Source organism: Eptatretus burgeri, chromosome 7 (assembly GCF_056783735.1).
Source record: "Eptatretus burgeri isolate ZD-2024b chromosome 7, Ebu_testis_v1, whole genome shotgun sequence".
Lineage (NCBI taxonomy): Eukaryota > Metazoa > Chordata > Myxini > Myxiniformes > Myxinidae > Eptatretus > Eptatretus burgeri.
This window is the reverse complement of record NC_140967.1, coordinates 86,640,772-86,666,243: the sequence shown is the minus strand read 5'-3', so window position 1 is coordinate 86,666,243 and position 25,472 is coordinate 86,640,772. Positions and strand designations below refer to the sequence as shown.

Genomic DNA, 25,472 nt, shown 5'->3' with positions numbered 1-25,472 from the left:
AAAACTGGCAACGGGTGTGGAATTATAAGAAATTAGCATTTTTAACCACCGGGTCGGCAGTCATTTCATTTGTGCTTTTGTGGCAGAATATTCCCAAATTATATCAACCGAGATGTTCCTTTTCCCCACTTATTGTATCCCACCAGCAGTGCAGGACTTGTGCATCACATGTTTTCTGGAGTGTTGAAATTACTTTTTTCAAAGTAGACACGGTAGTATGATGGTTAGAGCTTCCGCTCCGAGTCTGCTGGTTCGACTTTGACTCTGCCCTATAGTCAAACAAAAGAAGTTACAAATTGTAAATGCTGCTTCGTTGCTTGATGCTCAGCACATAAAGGATGGAGAATCGATGAACCCTGACGGATGAAATTTCTCCTTTAGGGAAAAGAGAAAGTGATCACAAAGTAGAGAGAGAAAGTGACAAATCACGATTCATGTTTGAGTGTGTGTGTGTGTGTGTGTGTGTGTGTGTGTGTGTGTGTGTGTGTGTGTGTGTGTATGTATGTGTTTTGCAGCTTCTCCATGAGCCTTAAACTCTGCAAATTCCTGACACCGTTTTTTCTGCAATTTGTCCAAGGTACGAGCGATAACTTGCTTCCTCTTTACTATAGACAGGGTGGCATCTTTAACGTCCACAAACTAATGCAAGCAGATTGGACACCAAGCTAAAACATCCATCCAAGAGATGGTGCACTTTGTGACGCAACGCCGTTCCTGTGAAACACCAATCCAACAATTTATAGTTGGGCCTGGTATCAAACCAACATCAGATTGTTCCTGCAGAGTCTTTCCGGACAAACTCGACCATTGAGCTTGTACTACATCAGCCAGTTCAACACTCCTGCTTGCATGCTTGAAGAATGCTTGCATTGGTGAAATCAGCAAGTCTGATGGCTACGGAAGCAATGGGCATGTTGTGTTGACTGACGAATCCAGGTTTCTCTTTGAAAGGCATGCTTGCTGTGCACCGGTCTACATAAGATGCAGTGACAAATATGCCCCAGTCTGTGTCCAGGAAAATGCAAATTTTGGACATGGAAGTGTCATGACATGGGGTAGTATTGTTGAAACCTTGCACACCAACCTGATGCTTACCAATGGCAATCTCATGGCAGATCGATACATTAATGAGATCTGATACCAACATGTGTTGCATATCCTTCAATAACATATCTAGGAATCATCTTTATGCACAATAATGCTCCTGTTCACAAGGCCATTCAAAAAAGGGACATTCTTGTCAATGCCAACGTCAATGTCATGACACTCAGGCCTGCCATCTCACCAGATTTAAATCCAATTAAACATCTCTGGGATATCTTTGATCGATGGGTTCAAACCTTGTGACAACAGCGACAGACCATCAATGAGCTGGAACAGGAGCTTTTTGAGCATGAAATGCCATTTCCCAGGCTCAGATCTGAGTACTCATACGGTCAATGCGATGACTGTGCAATGCAGTGATTGTTGCCGCAGGTGGACATACCTGGTATTGAGATTGTGACTTCTGTGTTGGATCCTAATGTGAAAACATTCACCACAATGCGGCATTACGTGATTAGGTCACAATGGATGGACATTTAATTATTCAGCATTTATCTCTGTCAGAGGTTTGCACCTCATACCTTTTGTCCCACTCACAAATAAATCACAACAACAACAATCATGTATCGGTTTTCTTTTAGGGTGGAGAATGCATTTTGTTTATCTTACTATAATGCAGCCATTGTGTCTGTGGGTATGTATGTATGTATGTATGTATGTATGTATGTATGTATGTATGTATGTATGTCGCCAATATAGTGCCCTGTGGGGGTGTGTGCGCTAGCCCAGAAGTGGATGAGAAACTAAAGTTAGAATTAAATAATAAAGATATATATATGTGCACACAAAATAATTTAATTTGCAACTAATTAAATAATGAAACTATTACAGAACATGGATATATGAGCTGTTTGAGAAGAACAGTACTTAAGTGTTTTTACTGCCCGTCGTAGATGGGTCCTTCAGCTCGTTGTAATAGTTGCATGATACAAATGTTAAACATGCCAATTTTAAAGAAACATTCAGAAAACCAGTGCCATTGTGAACTGGCTTGACAGATCATCAAGAGGCATTTAAAGAAGGGGGTTGATTGCATCATGTTGGAAGATTTGAGTGTTTCAACGTTGGCAGCCAACATGCTGTGGAACCGAGGTTCCATTAGGTTCCTCATGAAGTAGAACATCAAACCAGTTGAAAATCATCGGAGACTGTCTGTCCAATTTGATGTCACAGAGTTGTGTGTTTAAATGTAGTGAGTTCAAAAATGGCTAGGAATTGCCGAGCAATCACGAGTTTCATCACCATGGTGGTCGTTTGACAACAGAAAAAAGAAAAACAAACAAACAAACAAAAAAATCAAATGTTTTTTTTTTGTCTGGAATTCTCTCACAATGGAATACTTTCTCCTTCCAGACAGTTAACACCCTTTCATTAACTTCATGAATAATTAAGATGTCAAGGCACCTGTCCTGAAATGGCAGGTGACCATGAACAGGACTTTAATATTTTCAAATAAAGAGTCCACGTACACCTTGAAGCACCCTCATAAATGTGCATTTGTAACTGTCCTGTTTATCATCTTTTTAATTATCGAATATGGCAATACCAATTTGTGTAATGCACGTGCATGATATTCTCACCACAAAGTGGAGTCCCAGTTCTTCCCAGGGCTTTCCTGCCATCATCTTCTCCGCCAACTCGTCGGATAACATCAGCCAGCGCTGCCTTCAGTAAAGCCACCTCATCCTCTTGTGCCTGAACTCGACTCTCCAGCCCAGCCAGTCTCTCAGCCACATCACCTCCATTGACATCATCTGTAAGAAAGGAAAATAAATGGTTGTTACCTTTTGCAGGCAGTTTATAAGTGTTTTATGGCAGATCGGGATAGATCTTTATAGGGAATTACAACTGAACACCACCCAAAACTGAAACAGAAATGCATGGTGGAAAAATTCTCATGAATTTACAATGTAAGCACCATGATGTTTGATGAAATTCCTCATGGGAGTGCCACAGTAAATGCTTCCTGGGAGCACTCTGGTTTCTTCTAAACTGCCCCATGTGAACAGTGGTATCTCATGGAAGCAAAAACACATTTCATGGTAATATTTATGGTACATCGTATGCCAACCTCATGGTTTCGGAATGCAACAACATGGAAATTCACTGATGGATTCCAACAAGGGAAGGGATGTCTTCAATAGAGTTTCACAAGTTGACAGCAACAGTCTAGCAGGACAGACAAGTACAAACTCAAAAATAGAATTTGACACGACTGCGTCGATGGATATGCCTCTGTCCAGATTAGATGCCAATCCATTCGATGTTTGATCTCAATGAAAGGTCACGTGGTTGAAAGTGCGAGAGAGAGAAAAGGTAAGTCGAAGAGAGACAACATCAGATGCTTCTAACTCGAGTTATGGTCTGCAAAACGATTTTCAAGGACACATGACCCTTTGACGTTTTGAACCCAAAATGCAATCGCTTCATCTTTGTATCATAGTCTACAATTTTGCCAACTTTGGTTGAAATGTCTGCAGTGGTTCACAAGTTGTAGCAGTAACAAAGATTTTCAATTCAAGGCCACGTCACCTTTGACCTTGCTCTAAACCGAATCACTTGTTGTTTCATACTTGTTTCAAATTTGGTTGAAATCCTTTCTGTGGTTCACAAGTTATCGTGGGAACAAACAATAATGGAGAGACAGCCGGAAGGACAACCCGAAAACATAATGCCCCGGGCATTCGACTGCGGGGGCGCATAATCCAACTGGTTCAAACAAGTTTGCCAACTGTTTGCTCAAACATGTTATTTCTGTTACTTCCCTTGATTATTTAACCCGTTTTTACACCATAAACACCTCAAAAGGATAAAACTCGGTTTAAAAAAAACAAACAAACATACAAAAAAAACAAAACGACAGAAGTTACAACAAAATGTATAAACTTTATTTGATTTGTTCAGGATTGGAACCTCGAAGCCTGATTTCTCAATCATAAAAGTCTTCTTCTTTGGGTTATTACCCTGCACTTTGAATGCACAAAGGGTTACTGGTTCTGTCCACAAACATCAGTTGATCATTGAGGAACAAGTTGATTCAAATAGAATGTTGTATTTTGAACACAAATTAAAAAACGAGCCTGTGGTTTCGCAGGAATTTGCTTTTGAAGTCGTCCCGATCGCACATGTGCAGAGAGGAGCGAGAGAATATTTTTACTTTGTCTGCCTGTCTGGCAGTTAAACAAAATTGAAAATCATTCCAAACAGGAAACGTACTGTTTTTAAGGATGTTATAAAGGACACAAACAACAGGTACAAAGAACTAATGCAACGTGTTAAATAAGGTGGTGTCATCGCAATAGAATACTTATAACGCAAGGCATTTCAGCTTTTCATTTTAAATTGATTTGTAAAAATTTCTAAAAAAATGTTTTCACTTTGTCATTATGGGGTATTTTGTGTAGATCGGTGACAAAAAAAAAAAATTCAGGCTGTAACACAACAAAATGTGACAAAATTTGAGGGGTGTGAATACTTTCTGAAGGCACTGTATGTTCAGCGCAGTAAAACAGAAGACAAGGACATCAGAAGGCATCAGGGTGCTTTCATATTAACTACAAGGACATTAGTAGACAATGTATGACAACCAACAACAAAGTATAAAAGAGATTGTGTTTGACATGTGAACCTGAGATGCGAGCATGATGAGCTCCATGTTCACATGGGATCTATATTCCCTAAGCAGTCATCTCTCCACAATACATTATTGGTTGGGGGGGGTGGGGGGGAATAGTTTGGGCCAGTGTGTAATTGGTGCAAAGAGCATGGGATGGTCAAAGGAGAGGGTGTGTGTGTGAGGGGGGGGGGGTGGAGAGGGTGTTTGGGTCAGTATGTACTTGGTGTAAAGAGTAGGGAATGGTTAAGTGAGGGTGAATGGGCAGGTCAAGGGAGGAGCAAGGCTTTGGGTCAATGTTTATAAGGCTGGCCCAGTTTAGTGACTGATCATTGGTGGGCACATGATGTGCATGATGGCCTCAGAATAGCAATGTTGGTCCCGGGACATCAATACGAGAGGACTCCATGACGCTGGGGTGACGTTGAGAAATCACGGCATCAAGCTGGCTTCTCTCCTGGTGGAGAATCATTTCCTGAGACTTCTCGGATGCTAATACAATTTTATACTCACTAGGTCAAGCCTGGTTGTCAGGATCTAGCTGCAGGTGGGTATGTGTTGCTTCATTGTTGAAGACGTTACAAATGCAGGTCCATGAAATAAGTCCTAATTAACTCAGAGCACCTCCACCAGCAAAAATTGCATGTCAAAGTGTGCAGAACCACAAAATAATCATGATATCTCAGAATGTCCCTCATACTTTATCAACACCACATCCACCCCTCCCCAACTCCAACTCCTCCAAACCCACCTACCACCCCTTTATAAGCTGCCCGGTTACTTCTCAGAAACCAGTTCTCCGTTCGACAGCTCTGAATTCCCATTTTCACAGACTATGGAGGTGACAAACATTCACATGAAGTCTGTGATAAGCAAGCAAGCAGGTGTGAGGGTTATAATTTATTTTAGCTATTTGTCTGAAAAATCATTGCAAGTCAGAAGATGCTCAAACCCAGAAAAGAAAAAGCAGACAAAGCAACACATGGGGGGAGGTGGGGGTGGGGCTGAGGAAAGGGGGGCAGTGTCTGTACATTCCCAAAGGGAAATTAATTTTATCATTTATATTTCACAACTGAAGCGTACACCATTTAAGGAGCAAGATCAATATTACAACGACCACCACGTTGACACACAAGGGCCCCCAAAGACAATATTCACAGAGTACCTCTCTGAATTACACATAGTAATTTTATTTATAAATGGGGTGTCCTATTCTATAAACTATTCGTAAGACAAAGTGTATGATTTAATATAAATGAGGGACACCTTTGAGATGTTACAGCAAAACTATTTCGGTTTATTTCAAAATAAGTAGTAGAAGAAGAAGAGGAAATTAAGCAGGAACCACCAACAAGTACAGCGAAGCAGCGAAGCAAGGCTAAAGGCCCCGTCACACCTTGACGTATGCAGAATTTGGCTAAAACACTGGCACACGTCGAATACGTTATGGGTAAGTTTGTATACGTTAAGAGCACGCTGGCATATGTCGTAGTACGCTGGCATACGTCTTTTACGCTGGCATATGTCGTAGTACGCCGAGGTGTTAGACAAATTTTTCGATGTATGCCAGCGTATGATCACACGTTCCGCATAACGCTGGCCATAAGTTGTAGTATAGGCACGTTACGCGATCGTTGACACACGTCGACACACGTTACTTGTACGTTACTCATAAGTCGAAACACGTCAATGTAATGCTTAGCGTCAGTGTTCCAGACTCCCTGGTTTTTATTTATTTATTTATTCTTTGGTATGACGGTGATGTTAACACTTCGATTTCTAGTGCGGTTATAATATAATATAATTAATAGGCTGCCACTCAACGATTTAAATCATAACCGCACTAGAAATCGAAGTGTCAACATCACCGTCATACCGAAAAAAAACAAAACCAAAAAAAAAAACCAGGGAGTCTGGAACACTGACGCTAACCATTACATTGATGCGTTTTGACTTATGAGTAACGTACAAGTAACGTGTGTCGACGTGTGTCAACGATCGCGTAACGTGCCTACAACTTATGGCCAGCATATGCGGAATGTGTATCATACATCGAGTACGTCAAAAAACTTTCAACATGCTGAAAATTTCTCGACGTATGACAACATATGCCAGCGTACTACGACGTATGCCAGCGTGCTCTTAACGTATACAAAACTTACCCATAATGTATTCGACGTGTGCCAGCTTGGTTCGGCAAATTTTTCATACGTCGGCATACGCTGGCTAAAACGTCAAGGTGTGACAGCGGCTTCACACTTCGATGTCTAGTGCGGTTATGATTTGAATCGTCGAGCCGCAGCCTATGAATAGCCTACGCCATGTGATCGTCGGCGATACGCTGCCGCGCGCTATGCATAAGTTAGACTGTCGTTGGGCATAGGTTGTGAACACCGACAACACGCTCAGCATTCGTTGGTATAAGTTATCGATATGTGATTAAAACGTTCTGTGTACGTTACTAATACATTATGCATATGTCCAACATATTATTATATGCCCAAAATATTTTTTAAAACATCAATAGGTCAGCGTACGTCAGCGTTTTACATACATTTTGAGACCTTGCCATACGCTGGATAAAACGTCAAGGCGTGACAGGGCCTTAAGGTCCCACACAGTGTGACCACTCCTTGGCTTTTTTCACAAGATCTTGTTTATTCGTTGTTCACCTTGGCGTCTTGTTTTCTATTATCATCGCTTTTCCAAAACCTTGTGAATTATTGGCTTTTTTCATTGGCTCACCTTGGCATTTATGAAAATGAGGAGTGGTCACACTAGTCCCACATCATTTGGCCACCGAGCGGTTTTTGACCATTGAAATGTCGGTGCTGCCTCCTTTTTAGCTTGTCTGCAATGACGTGCTTCAGTCAGTTGGTCAGTCAGTCGGTCGGTCGGTCAGTCCTTCCTTCCGGCAATTGGTCCATTCACATTTTTTCGTTTTTTTCCCCTTTCTCAGAAACCATTCTCTGTTTCTCCGTTTGTTCGATGCCTCCGAGGTGGCTCAACGGATCGTTTCGAAACTTGGCATATTGATTCATGATGGGGATGCAGTGGAGCCCTTTTTAAAATTCCCATCCAGGTGGTGAGATAATGAACTCGTAATGTAATCTGTTTGTATGTACATCACATATCACGAGATTCCGGCATCGATGTTACCTCATTGTTTAATTTTAACCTCTAAATTTTATTCAATCTAAATCAATTTATAATTCAATCTCCTGATTAAATTTTAACATCTTAATGTCATCAATGCCCTCTCGATTTTAAGAATGGGAAAGAAAGGGGGTTGGGAGGACAGAGAGTTGGGGGGGGGGCAGAGGGGAGGAGGAGTCGGAGGAGTCTTTCGTCCTTTTACTTTTTTAGTCTTTTTAAGGCCATTTTGACCCCTTTAGACTCCCTAAGACTTTAAACCTCTAAAACCCTTTAGAACCCCAAGACCCTCCATGCCCGCCTAACATCCTTAAGAACTGTAAGATCCCAAAAACCCACTAGAACTGCAACACCCTTTACACCCCTAAAACACTATAGAGCCATTTAGACCCTTCGGAACCGGCAGACACTTTAGACCTATAAAACCCTCTTTCTCAACCTAATGCAGCCCAACTATGATCGCCCTCCATCGGAAGACAGATGCCTGTCCCACTTTGGACTAATCATTTTTGTACAAATGGTTTTTCCCAACTCCAATTGGTTATTTTTTGGTGAATGCACAACATTGGAAAATGCATCAATCTCAGCTTCAAACTGTCCACTGAACAAGAAAGTAGAGAAAGGCAAACACCTCCTTTCTTTACCGTTTCCATGACAATTAAAGCACACCAAGGCTTTTCTTTACGTACACTTTAAACTGTGGCCAAATGAGAGTCCAAACAATGGAATAGTATCTCTTTATAAATGGCCTGAAATAAATTGTTTTCTTTTCATAACAAAACTTGAACGGCTACTCAGTAGAGCGTATTCCTCCACCAGGCTGATTAGTTTACCTTTTATATCCCACCGATAGGCTGGATCTGGATTCAGATCGGAACCAAAACCTACATAGGCTTGTTCTCGTCAACTAACCAACTCATGCACCAAGTTTCGTTTGAATCCGTCAATAATTTTTTTGAGATATCGTACTATATATCATTTTAGTCCCATCACTCAATGGTAAAGGATCACTTAAAAAATTCTCGGATCTGGATTCGGATCTTCACCAAAAGCGAAACAATTCTTCCTTGTTACATACCCAACCTGCCCACCAAGTTTCGTCTGAATCCATCCACAACTCTTTCAGAAATCATGCTATGTGTTGTTTCTGGTCCTTTCGTTTGATGGTGAAAAGTCAGTTAAAACATTCTCGGATCCCGATTGGATCTTCACCAAAATATAATCATTTAGTCCGTGTTACATACCCAAACTCTCCAACAAATTTTGGCCGAATCCATCCACAACTTTGAGATACTTTGTTCACAAACAAACAAACAAACAAACAAACAAACAGAGATGAAAATATAACCTCCATCCACCTTCGGTGGCAGAGGTAATTACACACGGTTGGTCAGTTGGGTATTTTTCATTTCTCAGTATCTTCTTCATTTGGGAAGCTGGACAGAGGAGGGAGGGGAGGAGGGCCAGGTTTGATGGAGTGGGGAGCATATTGACTAATTATCGATCATTAATTATTAATAGTAATTATCAATATTATATGTTGCGAGATCTCAACATTAATTTGTTACAGATAAATCATTAAAGAGAAAATGAACTTGAATTTCAAAAATTAAAGAATACCAAAGAAGAATACACAATTGATTGTTTTTTTTTCTTCTTCACATTATCTCCTGCCATAAGTTACACTTGTTCATGAATGGTTTCCATGTCCATTCAAAGATAGCTGCGTCTGATCCCGTAATCCGATGTACCTGTACATCAATGCACCTGTTTGCATAATACGTCGATTGTCTTCTGTGCTCACTTTCAACGACTATGAATGTTTTTTTTTACTATGACAAGTAAAGAATGTATTGGTCGTGTGTCCTCAAGATGAGTTGTAATTTTTAATTTTATAAATATTAAGTGAGTAGTTATCGCAGTAATTGAACTGTGCAATTCATTTTAATACAATTACACATGAAAAATAATTAATAAATAACATTAACTATGCAATAAAGTATTTTTTCATCACATACTACAGGAAGGGAGGGATATGAAGGAGTGACCTGCAATAGCAGCATCACAGTTTGCGAGAGCCACGTGAGGCTCATCTTTCCTCCTAAATTTATCAATTTCTGAAAAACATTTCGGGTTAGACAAGTAATGGACAAAACTGATACCTGAGTGAGCATGAACAAGTGCAAAAAAATTAATTAATTACTAAATAAATAAAGTATCCTTACAAGAAGGACAATTGTGAAATTCATCAGTAGACCAGATAGTAATCACTTATGCAAATCAGGGTGAAAATTGTTCTCCCTCCATAAGCAACCCCGACCTCCCCCCTCCCATTTCGGGTGGGCACTCTGCAATGGTATTAATAATCATAAAGATAACAACATGGCACCCCTGGTGGCTCCCAATGGGAGCAGGTGCTTCAAGTAATAATAATGCAATAACTTCAGAATATGGTAAAATATCTGTAATGAGCTTTAAGATAAACCAGCAAGAAAATTATAAAATGCTGCACATTCTTAACACATCAGAACACAACTTTAAATCTTCTTCTTCCTCTTTCGGCTTGCTCCTGCTAGGGGTCGCCACAGCGGATCAACTGTCTCCATTTTGCTCTATCCTCCACATCTTCCATTGACACTCCAACCACCCGCATGTCCGCCATCAGAACACAACTTTAAATATTTTAAAGAAATTATAAATGAAAAATATCAGAACACAGCTTCATCCGTCCATCCATTGGGACCATACTCTGTACAGAGCGTTGAGACCCCCCCCCAAAAAAAATGTTAAAGAAAGTTTAGCTGAAATGTCGATTGTTGAAATACAATGAAATACGAGTTCCCTTGCAAGAAACTTCAATGCAAGAGGAGGCCATTGGGTCCATCAAAGTTGACAACCAATGGTTGTTTGTCCATAATCCTTTCTGAATGCTGAGCGTCAAGCAAGAAGCAGCATGTACTATTATAAAATTATTTGGTACGACTCGGTCAAGATTCAAACCACCAACCTCCCAGACTCAGCGGAGATGCTCTAACCATTACAACACAGAGTCTGGATAAGGCTTTTTATTTTTTGACAAAAACCTCAGTTTGTTGCATTTTGCGTTCTCTGCTCTACGGTTCTCCCCATTTTGATGACTAGCAGAGTAGCCACCCTATGGGTGATCTTGTTCCAAGCATGCAACACATTCTCCTGACATGTACCTTTATTTGCATGGTGCATAGGCAACTGAGACCTGCCTCAATCACTCTTGAAAATAATTTTTAAAAACTCGGGTTACGTGCATGAAGAAAAAAAATAATCATGCCTACAACTTATAATTCAAAACATCCCACTGCACTGGAAAACGAGGGGACAGGAACACTGGACTGTAAATGGAGGGGACTTGTAATACCCTCTCTCACCTGGAGCAGCACGACATGATACACATTTACATGGAGAATTTGTATCCCCCCCCACCAAAACCACCAGCAAAGATAAAAACACCCCGACACACTAATTAGGGTCATGCTGATCCTATGTAGCAAGTCTGGATGTAATTGGCTCAGAAATGTAGGAGTAGCAGCGTGACCTGTCCGCAGCCACCCACACACACACACACAAAAAAAAAAACAACTCTTGTTGCTCCCTAAAGGAGCAGGTATTTCCAGGAGATCGTCGATCAGCACCGCAGCAGATTTCAGTCGATGTAGATCATAGTAACTCACCGCAGCAGATTTCAGTTGATGTAGATCATAGTAACTCACCGCAGCAGATTTCAGTCGATGCAGATAATAGTAACTCACCGCAGCAGATTTCAGTCGATGTAGATCATAGTAACTCACCGCAGCAGATTTCAGTCGATGTAGATCATAGTAACTCACCGCAGCAGATTTCAGTCGATGTAGATCATAGTAATTCACCGCAGCAGATTTCAGTCGATGTAGATTATAGTAACTCACCGCAGCAGATTTCAGTCGATGTCGATCATAGTAACTCACCGCAGCAGATTTCAGTCGATGTAGATTATAGTAACTCACCGCAGCAGATTTCAGTCGATGTAGATCATAGTAACTCACTGCAGCAGATTTCAGTCGATGTAGATCATAGTAACTCACTGCAGCAGATTTCAGTCGATGTAGATTATAGTAACTCACTGCAGCAGATTTCAGTCGATGTAGATTATAGTAACTCACTGCAGCAGATTTCAGTCGATGTAGATCCTAGTAACTCACTGCAGCAGATTTCAGTCGATGTAGATCATAGTAACTCACTGCAGCAGATTTCAGTCGATGTAGATCATAGTAACTCACCGCAGCAGATTTCAGTCGATGTAGATCATAGTAACTCACCGCAGATTTCAGTCGATGTAGATCATAGTAACTCACTGCAGCAGATTTCAGTCGATGCAGATCATAGTAACTCACTGCAGCAGATTTCAGTCGATGTAGATCATAGTAACTCACTGCAGCAGATTTCAGTCGATGTAGATCATAGTAACTCACCGCAGCAGATTTCAGTCAATGTAGATCATAGTAACTCACTGCAGCAGATTTCAGTCGATGTAGATTATAGTAACTCACTGCAGCAGATTTCAGTCGATGTAGATCATAGTAACTCACTGCAGCAGATTTCAGTCGATGTAGATCATAGTAACTCACCGCAGCAGATTTCAGTCGATGTAGATCATAGTAACTCACCGCAGATTTCAGTCGATGTAGATCATAGTAACTCACCGCAGCAGATTTCAGTCGATGTAGATCATAGTAACTCACTGCAGCAGATTTCAGTCGATGTAGATTATTGTAACTCACCGCGGCAGATTTCAGTCGATGTAGATCATAGTAACTCACTGCAGCAGATTTCAGTCGATGTAGATCATAGTAACTCACCGCAGCAGATTTCAGTCAATGTAGATTATAGTAACTCACTGCAGCAGATTTCAGTCAATGTAGATCATAGTAACTCACTGCAGCAGATTTCAGTCGATGTAGATTATAGTAACTCACTGCAGCAGATTTCAGTCGATGTAGATCATAGTAACTCACCGCAGCAGATTTCAGTCGATGTAGATCATAGTAACTCACTGCAGCAGATTTCAGTCGATGTAGATCATAGTAACTCACTGCAGCAGATTTCAGTCGATGTAGATCATAGTAACTCACTGCAGCAGATTTCAGTCGATGTAGATCATAGTAACTCACTGCAGCAGATTTCAGTCGATGTAGATTATAGTAACTCACTGCAGCAGATTTCAGTCGATGTAGATCATAGTAACTCACTGCAGCAGATTTCAGTCGATGTAGATCATAGTAACTCACCGCAGCAGATTTCAGTCGATGTAGATCATAGTAACTCACCGCAGCAGATTTCAGTCGATGTAGATCATAGTAACTCACCGCAGCAGATTTCAGTCGATGTAGATCATAGTAACTCACCGCAGCAGATTTCAGTCGATGTAGATAATAGTAACTCACCGCAGCAGATTTCAGTCGATGCAGATAATAGTAACTCACTGCAGCAGATTTCAGTCGATCACCGACTACGACGACCGTGACACGAAAATCGAAACATCGCGCTCCATAGCGACCGGGACTCCTGGTCCATCGGGACGCGTTGCGCCGGGCGAAAGGCAGTGGGGAGGGAGTTTATTTTGGTGAACTGCACACTTTTTGCATATTAATATATTGATAAGGATTACAAAAAAAGAAGTTACTTCTTTTCAGGGCACTTTGGTTCTAATTGAAAACAATAAATAGCAGTTTTTAGACAGACAGACAAAAGCATAAATCTTTCCAAAAAATTGTCGGCAGATTCTCCCACAGTGTGCTTGTCGATACAATTGTTGCTGTATTACAAACAGGAAGAAGCACCACCACACAAAGCATCAGCAGTGCAGCTTTGGCTGAGCTGTTCTGGCACCACGAGCAGCTTATCGATTCAGCCAAGGTTGGAGAGTGTGCTGGTAGTGTGTCAGGCAGAAAAAAGTCTGCGTCTGTCACAAATTGCTCAATAAAGCGATACAGTGCCAAGACCAAAACTGAATGCTGTTGTCCCTGTCAACATCATTTATTCGGTCTCGACAAGTCTTTCTGTGTTCGTTTGAAGAGATGTTGCATTTCCAGAGCCAAGCATCACCGTTAAAGTGAAACAGTGATTGTAGCGATAGGATCAAAATTCAAAGTGATGGAGTGAATGTGCCACAACATTCAATTATATCCAGTGGATAAAATTCAAAGCTGGAGACATTTCATTGAGCACCAAGATGGGTATGACTGGTGTTGGCTTAATGGTTAGGGTGGTGGACTTGGGATTCGAGGATCCCGAGTTCAAATCCCACTCAGATGCTGAATTAATACCAGGCGGGGTTGACTCCGCCTGTCATCCTTCCGACGTCGGCAAAATGAGTGCCAGCTTGTTGGAATCCTGTGTCGGAGTGGTGACCTGTCCAGGATTGTGTCCAATAGCCAAGAAGACTGTTTAGGCAGCACCAACGCTCTGCACAGAGTATGGTCCCAACGGAAGGGAACATGGGTAATGATGTTATCGTATTCTGCATTATGATTTGAAGCAAGAGATGAAGTTCATTAGAGTTTTCATGCTAAACAAGTTTGATTTAAACTGACCTTAATTAATAAATGTAGTTAAGAAGATGATGAATATGATGGTATGGTGTTGTGGTAGTGCACTTACCTTGGCCTGTCTAGTCTGGGTTGATTCCTGACTCAAGTATAAACTGTCAGATTAGTGTTTTGCATGAACGATAATTTTGTGTACAGATCGTAATCACATTTGTTCATGAAATGAATGCCAAGCTGGGTGTCCAGTCTGCTGGCATAGAAGCCAGCTGGTATATGTTAAATATCCCAAGTTGTGCTTGGCAGAGAGTAGGTGAGTTATTGTATGACTGGCCATCAAGTCTGTAAATAGTTAATTTTCAAATCAGCTCCAGTCGAATGTCAGGCCTGGTAAGCGGGTTTGTAAAAGGTCTTCAGCCAAACGGCAGACCCCAAAGTAAGGTGGTAGTTGTAGTTGTAGTAGTAGCAGTAGTGGTGGTAGTAGTAGTAGTAGTAGTAGTAGTAGTAGTAGTAGTAGTAGTAGTAGTAGTAGTAGTAGTAGTAGTAGAAAATGGAGAAAAAAAAATCAGTTTCATTTCAATTGTAATAACTCATATATATGTAATAACTAACTAAAACTAGAACGGGCACTCGGTAGAGCGCATACCTTCGCCGCCGCAACTTTTTTCCGGGCACATTTGAAAAACGTCATTGAAAAACGTCCATGACGTCACAACCATCAGTCCGATGGACGTCAAATTTGGTGTTAGACGTCATTGAGGGCAGTCCAACAAAATGGAATGATAAACACTGAAAAAAAATCGAAAGTTTAAAAATGACGTCATCTTGTGACGTCATTTTGACGCACTTCCAATCGCGGACTACCATCCTGAAAGCTCTTATTTCACGGAACATTTTAACGTTGGTTTCATGTCAATAGCTCTATTAGATCTGAAGTTATGCCTGCAAGTATATTTTGACCTTGAGTGTGACCTTGACCTTGACCATAGAGTTAATTTGCAAAACCTGTTCATAAATAAGCAGATATTTTGGGACTGATCATAATTGGGTTATCTCATGGATTTGGGACAATTTCCTTGACAAATTACATAGATATTTGAATATAAAATATCAGGACATTTTAGCCACAATTGAAAAACGTTATGTTCAAACGTCAATGACGTCATAGCGGTCAGTCCGAACGACGTCAAATTTGGTGCGAGATGTCCTTAAGGTAAGTCCTACAAAACGGTATGATCAAAACTGATGAGGTCTAAAATTGAAAATTTACGTCATCTTGTGACGTCATTTTGATGCACTTCTGATGACGTCACGTCAAATCTGACACCACGTACCCGAAAGGTATTTCGTCATGGAACAATATGGCGTTGGTTGCATGTCGATAGCCATCTTATGAAGGAAGTTATGCTCAAAAGTGTATTTTTGACCTTTTCATGACCTTGACCTTTGACCCGATCGCTCCCAAAATCTAATCAAATCGTCCTTGGATAATCACGAATCATCCCACCAATTTTCATGCAATTCGGTTTAAAACTTTCTGAGTTATGTGAATAACAAACAAACACACATATTCACAAATAAATAAATACACAGCGACCAAAACATAACCTTTCGCAGAATGCGAAGGTAACAATGATGAATGAAACTACAGAGTGTTTAAGTTCATTAATACAGAGTTCATGGTTCAAGTTATTCATGGCGTAACAATGTTGAAGAGTGATAATCAGGTTCGCAAAATATAACTAAAAGAAAATTCCAGCTGACAATCACACATTTCACGTGATTGTGTTAATATTGTCGCGGTTTTGGAAGACCTCAAGGAGTTCCATCTTACACATTAAGGAACCCTGGAGTTTCGATATATCCATCGGATTTTGTTAAGCTAGATTACCTCTCCCCTTGTATCAATGGACATGGAAATGTGTTGTGTTTGTGTAGCAGGTTTGAATTCCCTTTGTAACCCTTCTTTTTCTGGATCCCTTCTCTTCTGTCTCTTCTTATCACTCTCCCTATTTTTCTTAATCTCCCTCTCCTTCTCTGCATCTCTTTACAGTGCATCTGTGCACACAAACAACACGCATTACAAAAACAAAATTACACCAACAAAGCTCACGTTACCAATCAGACCAATCATAGCGCTTGGATGCCACTTGGTTCCGAGCGACGCCTGTAGCTTAGCGCTTGGATGCTGCTCGGTCCTGTGCGGAGCATGCATTGAGGGACCATGGGCTCAAGCAATGAGCACAGCATGACAACAGGAGTGCACCAATGGAAAGGAGAACCGGGAACAACGCCTCTGGTCTTAGGTTACGCTTCTGCCAAAGGACTTTATAAGTCTGGGCATCCCGGGACTGAGAGCTGTGTGCGTCCAGGGAACCCCCGAGAGCAAGACGGAGTTTACGAGGAGCGAGCCGTGTGAATGCAAGTCTATGCAAGGGCGGGATTCGCTAGGAATGATGGAGCTGGTGCCGCGGAACGAGTGGATAGGTTCTTTCCCTGGAGGTGCCGGCAACCACACACTAACTTGCACTATCTTCTCTTTCTGTCTCTATTTCTCATCGTTCACTTGCAACACACAAGAGCAATCAACAATTGCACCCTCGATCCGTTCATGGCTGGGTTACTGATTCGCATTCACAATTTCCTCCATCGCATTACGAATCATTTATCCACATCTCTCCCCACATGGCACATCATATCATCACCCCCTCTTCTCTCCCCCCTCCCCTTTTTCACGTTGGACCAATGTAAGCCTGCAGGCTTATGTCGGGTGAGCAAGAAGTCACTGACAAGCCCCACATTCTTTATCTCTCTGTCTCTTACTTGCTTAATTTCCTGTAGTGACTGAGGTGCCTATGTCTGGAGTTTCATGATAAGTTGAATGTCGAAGTGGCTTGCGTGCTAAGGGTAAGACTTTCTTTTGTGACACCGCATTGCTTGCATACACTACACATGCCTGTTTGTTAACAGGACCAATCGTTTCCAACCTGCCCAATCGTCTATTTCTCTATTAGTTAGACACCAGTGCATAAATAGTAGATGGAAGTTTTGTCCCGCTGGTTCGCTACGGTAAGAAACTAGCTGACGTTTCACTTATGGTTATGCTTGGCCATTCTTGATTTATAGGAGTGGGGGGCATTGAGAGCATGGTCCCCTATTTGGGGGGGGGGGTTAATTTGCCAGGAAGAAAACATGGGAATTGGATGTGAGGAGCCTACCGAAATTAATAGTTTCAGACGCAGTCAGTGGTTGCAACCTGTCATGCTGCAGAGTTACCTGCAGCTCGTCAGCTTCAGGGTCAAAGGTCGGGAAACGGGTCCGAGAAGCCCATTGTGACCCGGCCGGCAAACCCATAACAATAATATTATTGCTTTGCACAATAGGATGTTACAAGAAGCACAATAATGGATAATAAGCAATCGCTATGGTAAGATTAAAATCCTTACACATTGTTGCAGCTGTGTACAAAATATGTTGCTTGAGGAAAGCTGTGGTTTAGTTGTGGTTTCCTTTAAAGATTTAATATTCACTTTTCCATTTGTGCATGTAGGAAATGCTAAATCTAATCTTATGCAGCAAATAAAACCTTCTCCAAACTGCCACCGCATTCTTCAACCGTTTTGCATTAAACCAAAACAACACGAAGAAGCTGACTCATTCACCAACTGGCAAAACACACAGAATTTGCATATACCAAGTTGCAAATGCAAATGGAAATGAGATAAAAGTCTGACAACTTCAAGGTCATAGGATTGTATGTTCTTACAGATCATTATGTTAGTTTTTAATGCTCCGTGGTATGGAATTGCCTCACAAGTTTCAAGGAAGTCCCATTACCCTAAAGATCACATGGGTTGGTGATGAATGAGTTCACCGAGTAGTTTGTCATCCCAGCCATTAGCAATTATAATCATGCCTTCCAGGTTCAGAGCCATGAACTACCAACCAGTCCAACTCTCTCCCCTTCCGACACTCATACCATCCACCCCTCAAACAGATGCGATTATATATATATATATATATATATATATATACATATACATATATATATATACATACATATATATATATATGTATATGTATATATATATATGTATATGTATATATATATATGTATATGTATATATATATATATATATATATATATATATATATATATATATATATATATACATATATATATATACATATACATATATATATATATACATATACATATATATATATATATAGTTACAGATTTCAGAATCCGGTCTGATGAATGCATCCACACATCCAGGTCCTCAGACAGTTATTTCCTTAAATGCATGTTCAGATTAGCCCCATCCTCATGTCTTATGGGATCTTAAATGTGATGCGTTGAGAAGGGTAAAGGATAGATCCCCTCTCTAATGGGAAGCTTTATTTCTTTATAACAGACACGTTCACACGTTTCACTTATGGTTAGGTTAGGTAAAAATGTAATTAGGTAAAGATGGGCGATTCCAGCAGCTGAACCAGCTTGTCAACTTCAGTCAGGAACTCCAGAGTGTTATATATATATATATATATATATATATATATATATATATATATATATATATATATATATATATATATATATATATATATATATATATATATATATATATATATATATATATATATATATATATATATATATATAGACACGTTCACACACATTTCTTTCACGAGCTCTGAAGCTCGCCCTCATTTTTTACTCAGCAACATTATTTCGTGAGCTCTGACGCCCGCCCTTTTTGAGAGCTGTGGGTCGTCATGGTAACCGTGCTCCAGTGGGGTGGGGTGAGCTTGGAGCGGACGGCACCTCGTGGAGACGGCCTGGGGATATAAAAACGAGCGAGAGAAAGCGTGAGGTACATTCTGTGAGGAGAGACGTTCTGAGATATTAAAAAAACGAGCGAAAGAGGGACGTTCTCTGAGGAGAAAAAGTCCAGAGAGGAAAAAGCAAAGGGCGAGAGAAGCGACCTAAAAGCAGGTGTCCAACCAGCGCCGAAAAGACAATTCGCCTTTCCAGTGCTTCGGCAAGCGAGTGTGTGGTGCGCGTGTGGGTATGAGCAGTGCCGCCAACAAGTGAGGCACGGGTGGATCACCAACAACACCAGGGTCTAAACCCATAACGGACGATCTCGGTACCCTCCAGACGTCGACTGGCGTTCAAGGCTGCCCCGCGAGAGGGTGCACGGCAAAGCTGGGTGCTGGCGACGGACGTGACACGCATGCAGCATTTTCAGGACGTTTTGGCTTCACGGACGACTTTTTGGTGAGAGACGATTTCCCCCTCCCCTCCCCCTGAATGATCTTCTGGGTACCCTTGTCTGCATTTAGCTGTAAGTCAACCCCCGATAAGCATCTGCTCTTTGTCTCTTCCCTGGCATTTTGATTGATTTTGCTTTGAAATTCTTTATTCACCTCAGGAAATAAAAAGTTCTTTTTATTTATTTATTTATTTATTTTATTAATAAATTATTTGTCGATTTCCAACCTGTCCGTGTTTGTCCTTTCCTTCTATTGGTCTAGCATTGTCGAACCGAGATAGACTGGGAGGTAATTACCACAGATCTGACCAAAAAAATTGTTGGCAGACACCAGCGGTTAAAACGCTCGCCCGCCCTAATTAAAATCTAATCAGGTAATATTGGTGCTTTGCAGAGGGCGTGCTCCCCGCTCAGGTAACCACGTGACCTCGAGTTAAACGGAATAATTAGATGGCGAACACTGGAACTCATGGTTGACTGGGTGGCATTCGTGGTTTTTAAACAACCCACCGTACCACAACGTTAATTGCGAGTGGTGGCCCCAGGTCCAGCTCTACCGAGGACAACCGGGGATTAATCCCCGAGTGACAAGCTGGTGTCTCGGTACCCATGGCCGCAACAACTGGTGTCAGGAGTGGGATATTTTTCGAACCCCTTGATCAATAATTCGGTGTCAGGTGGTGGACCTGTGGTGTGCTTCACGCACCTCGAAATTCAGAGCGGTTAGACCAAATTTTAGTTAAATTTATTGGCAGGAACAATGGCGGAATGACACGGGCAGGACCCGGTTGGCCATGTAGATGATGTAAATATGGATACAGAATTGACCCAGGACCTGCATGAAGTCACAATAGAGGGTGAAGAGGAAGCAATTGGGGAGATGGAAAATAACCCCCAACCTCGGTCTCTGGAAAATACGGCGGCGATAGCGCAGAACGCCGGGTTATCGCCACCAGTGCAGCCCGAGATTGACATGATGTTGCTCATGAGGCAATTAAAGACACAAATGAAAATGTCGAGCAAAGAAAGCCACAGAAAAATGGACACGATGAGCAGAAAAATTGACGAAAACAACAGAAAAATGGACGTGAAGGGAGAATAAACCAACAGCAGAATGGAAGCGATGAGCAGAAAAATGGACGAAAACAGCAAAATGGACGTGAAGGGCGAAGAAACCAACAGCAGATTGGAAGCGATGAGCAGAAAAATGGACGAAAACAACAGCAGAATGGAAGTGATGGGCAATGAAATAAAAAGGGAGATGAGTGAAGCGATGGGCAGAAAAATGGCCACGGTACGAGAGGAGGTAAGGAGTGTAGGATCGAGAAGAGATGAGGAAGAGCGAGGCCAGACTGATGGGAGAGATTGGAAACATAAGGAAGGAGGTAGAAGGACTGATGATAGGACAGAATTAGTTGAAGGAACAAATGGAGAAGAACACAAGGGCCGCCAGGAAAGAAACAAGAGAGATAACGGCAATTAAAAACGAATGTAAAATGGCACACGAGAAACTGACGAAGAGAGTAGAGGAGGTGACACAGACGATGGGAACAAAGGAACGGGAAATGGAAACACAAAGACACAACGAAGGGGACAGAGGAGGAAATACAATGTTCGCATCGGGAATTTACGAAGGTTAAAGAGGAGGTGGATGAGGTAAAAATCGAGATTATTGAAATTAAAGCAAAACAGGGAGAAACAGGTAGTAGAGTAAAGGAGGAGATTATTGAATGCATGGACGTGTTATATTTGCAGCGTGACGGAGTGATCGAAGAACGGGAGGAGGTGAGTATAACGAAGGTGAGTCATGGCGAGACCAGGCATGTACATGATGCGATTGGATGTGTGTCGAGCTTGGGGGGAATGAAGGACCCGGGGTTTCTGGAGTGCCCAATGTGCCGGAGTATGTACGGAGTGCATGTGACATAACATGGATGAGTGCACACGAAAGAGTGGGACACGGATTGACCTGGATGGGAGTAGTGGTTAGTGTAGCAGACTGGAGAGGCGAGCCTCCTGAGTGGAACAGACTTGTATTGGAAACCATGGCAGCTCCATGGGACTTTGCGTATGAGGTATGGGAGTGTGCGTAGTCCGTACTTTGCCATCGCCCAAGCACGGACGGTGGTGCGATGTGTTCTTGGTTTCAGAGGGGCCGGCGTGTAAATGCTCCGTGACAGATAAATCACTGGAGCACGGACGGTGAAACAGAACGGATTTGGCTGCAAATTGTTTTTCACGGGGACCAGGTGTGCAATATGCACGGTACCCCCGGCATGAGCAATGGGCGTGGCGAACATGGCTTGGTTCCCCGTGGGAGAACCCCAATTCCCAGTGACAAGAATTCAAACACAAATTGGCTTGCAACAGACATATGACTGAGCACCTCCGCGGATGCAGAGGGCTCATTATCATAGGAGACGGTGACAGTAACCCCCATGTGTGGAGCACAGTTGTGAAACAGCCCCACACATCCTGGGGCAAAGGAGCACTAGCCTAAGGGGGATGGCATTTTTAGGCCCACATGGGGGTGTCAGCGATGGTAGCCTCTATGTGGGTACCGAAGCAGCGACCATGAGGGAGGGCTAGGATAAATTTAGGGACCAAGAGCAACAATAGGGACCATTTAGGTAGAGACATGAACATGTAGTGGGAACGTAGATTAGCTACGTAGAGTTAAATGGAACATGCGTAGTATAAGGGAAGACGAGGGTGCACGAGTTAGTTAAGGGAAATAAGTTAGGTGATGCTGTGTCGGTGAGTGGAAATGTGTTTGTGTGTGATAAATGAATTATGAGTGTGAGGGCAGGGCAATGGCCGGTATGACTGTGAGTAATAGAATGCATGGTGTGAAGGATTGAATGGGGGGAGTGGATCCCACCCAACGAAACCCGGGGGTTAGTTTAAAGTAAGGTAGAGGGATTGGGTAAATTTACACATGGATGTCGTTATGCGGTTGGTGCTGATTGTGGAAAGTTTTTAAAAACATTTTTTGTGTGTCGGGTGCAGGAGATAATGGACTGGCTGGGGTGTGGCTTGTAAGTGTAGTGTTCGGATGAAGCAGGCACCCCGAGCGCTGGGGGCTCGTCGGCCAGGTGAGGCCGTAGGTAGGTCCAGGGACCAATTAGTGTATTCGTAGATGCAGGTACCCGAGGAGAGGGGCCTGGCGTGCCAGTGTAGTGTTCAATGGGACCTTGGTGCCCAAAACACCAAGTGGGCATCCCCCATGTTGGGGTGAGGAGCAGGCAAGCTCGGAGGCAGCTCCAGTGACCCGGGGGTGCTCATGGTGAGTATGCAGGTGGGCAGACCTGCTAGTGGAGCCACACTACCCAGCCACGAAATGGTGCGATGGCACAGAAAGAAAATTTGGTGGGCAAGGCCCAAAATTGTAAGAGCACCAACACGTAGGCGATGGGAATTTAGGTTTTTAGAACCCCATAGTTTAACAAAGGCCTCTTGGCAGGGTATTACCCCAGGGTAAGTTTAAAAGTGCAACAATATTAGCATAGTTAGGATTGATGAAGACCCCTTCGCACCATCCACTGTTGGAATGATCGCCGGCTGCTGGACTTGCCCTCCTGTTGGAGAGAGGTGTGGTGCAGCAAATAAACAGGCAACTTACAAAAGGGAACACAGAGCAGACTTAACGCGGAAATGATAACAATAACAATGATAACTAGAGGGGGAGCACTCGGGAGAGTGCAAAACCTCCGCCGCCAATACTGCTGGGTCACTCAAGTGAACCTTATATCTTATTCATTAAATATGATGTCAACAGTGCTGACAGAGTTATAGTTCTTTTCTCCAACATTTTTTTTTCTTGGCGGGGGGGGGGGGGGGGGGTTGGAAATCACTTAAAACATGTAGAAATGCAAAAAAAAAGAAATCGAAATTTTGTTGAAAAAAAAAGTTGCTAAAAATTTCTTTCTCCAACAATTTTTCTTGGGGGAGGGGGGTTTGAAATCACTTAAAACATGTAAAAATGCAAAAAATAAATTTTTCTCGAAATTTTTGGGGGGGTAAAAATTTTTTTAGGGGGGGTTGGAAATCACTTAAAACATGTAGAAATGCAAAAAAAAAATTTTTTTTTTCTCTAACTTTTTTTTTTGGGGGGGGGGGACTAAGTCCAAATTTTAATGGCATGATCCTTGGACCATACCTAACCCCCCCCCCACCAAGTTTCGGCGAAATCCAGAGGAGTTTTTCCGTAATACTGTTCACAAACAAACAAACAGGAAGGGGTGAAAACAGTAACCTCCATCCATCTTCGAAGATGGCGGAGGTGAACAATCTTCTACAGTCTGAGTTAAGCAGACAGGTGCCATCGCACACGCGCGCGCGCGCGCGCGCGCACGCACGCACGCACGCACGCACGCACACACACACACACACACACACACACACACACACACACACACACACACACACACACACACACACACACACACACACACACACACACACCCCGATGAAGAGGGAGTTTTGCAACGGGGGCGGGGGGTTGAGGCTATGATCACGTTACCTGTGCACCCGATAGCACGACGGGCCACCAATACGTTTCAGGGTGGGGGAGGATGCTCTGGAGTGTGATACCCGACAGTGGGCGCGTTGCCTCTGGCCCAAGCCGCAAGTGTGAAGACTGTGCTCGTGAAGGAGGAGCTTGAGTGGAGAAGGGGCGAAGTCCAGAGGGCGAGGGTGGAGCAGTGGGCGGGATCAGGTAGGCGGGTGGGGTCGACATGGTGTGGGCAGAGACGAGGAGGCGGAGTCGAGGAGCAGGAGGCGGGTCGTGGCGGTGTCGACGAGGCGTGGGTGGAGATGAGAAGCAGGAAACACAGACCGTCCAGAGAGACAGGGCAAGAGGGACTGCCCTGACCTTTATAGGGCCCGCAGCTTGGGGAGGGGCCATGCCGAATCCAAACGTCATCACCCGAATCAGGCGCTCCGATTGGCCCCGACCCCTCACGTGGCCCGCCAGCTTGGGCTGGAAACCGCCTCACTTCTTTTCCGACAAGGCCATCCCAAACAGTGGGAATATTGCACTCCGACACCACGAGATGACATGAATCACCCACACCAAAATTGGCACGCGAATCAGGTCAGGTATGGGAACATGTGCCAGAACAGCGCGTCGCTGTGTCCACTTTCCACCGGTACTCCAGGGGCCTCCGTCTGGCCTTCTCCCAGGCAGATGCCAGGCCCATCCCCATCTCTTTGAGATGCTGGTCAACCTGCTGCAACCACGAGGCAAGTGGTCAGTCCATTGGCCTCCTCCACTCACGAGACTCCCTCGCTGAGAGAATCTGGTGAGCAGGATCAGCGTCAGGAAAACGAGCCACATGTCCATACAGCCGCAACTGACGCTCACGGACCATGCAGGGAACAAACCACATCCGAGTCTCTCTCAGCAAACGCTCGTTGGACACAAAATCTGACCAGCGATAGCCAAGGATTCTCCCAAGAGACCTGCTACCAAAGGAATTAAGTCTCCATCTCAGATCCTTCGTCAGAGTCCAAGTCTCGCATCCATAGAGCAAGACTGGAAGCACCAAGGACCTGAAGACTCGGACTTTCGTCCTCCCGCACAGGTACCGGCAGCGCCACACCCATTGATTCAGTGAATCCATGACTCCCCAGGCCCGACCCAGACGTCTAATGACCTCCGACTCACAGCCAGCAGAGACATGAATATCACTGCCAAGGTAAGTGAATCTCTCCACGACCTCAACATCCTCACCACAAACAGACACAGACAGGACAACAGCATCC

At 43.1% G+C, this 25,472-nt stretch overlaps 1 protein-coding gene across 5 annotated transcripts in view; it reads right to left on the bottom strand.

The window, feature by feature from the left end:
• LOC147023682 (echinoderm microtubule-associated protein-like 2) overlaps window positions 1-25,472 on the bottom strand; it is a 141,517-nt gene that overhangs the window by 62,740 nt on the left and 53,305 nt on the right. For all 5 annotated transcript variants that reach the window (XM_085889394.1, XM_085889397.1, XM_085889395.1 and 2 more), the window contains one exon: window positions 2,685-2,858. In XM_085889394.1, coding sequence (XP_085745520.1) covers window positions 2,685-2,858 — 174 coding nt within the window. The remainder of the gene's footprint in view (window positions 1-2,684; window positions 2,859-25,472) is intronic.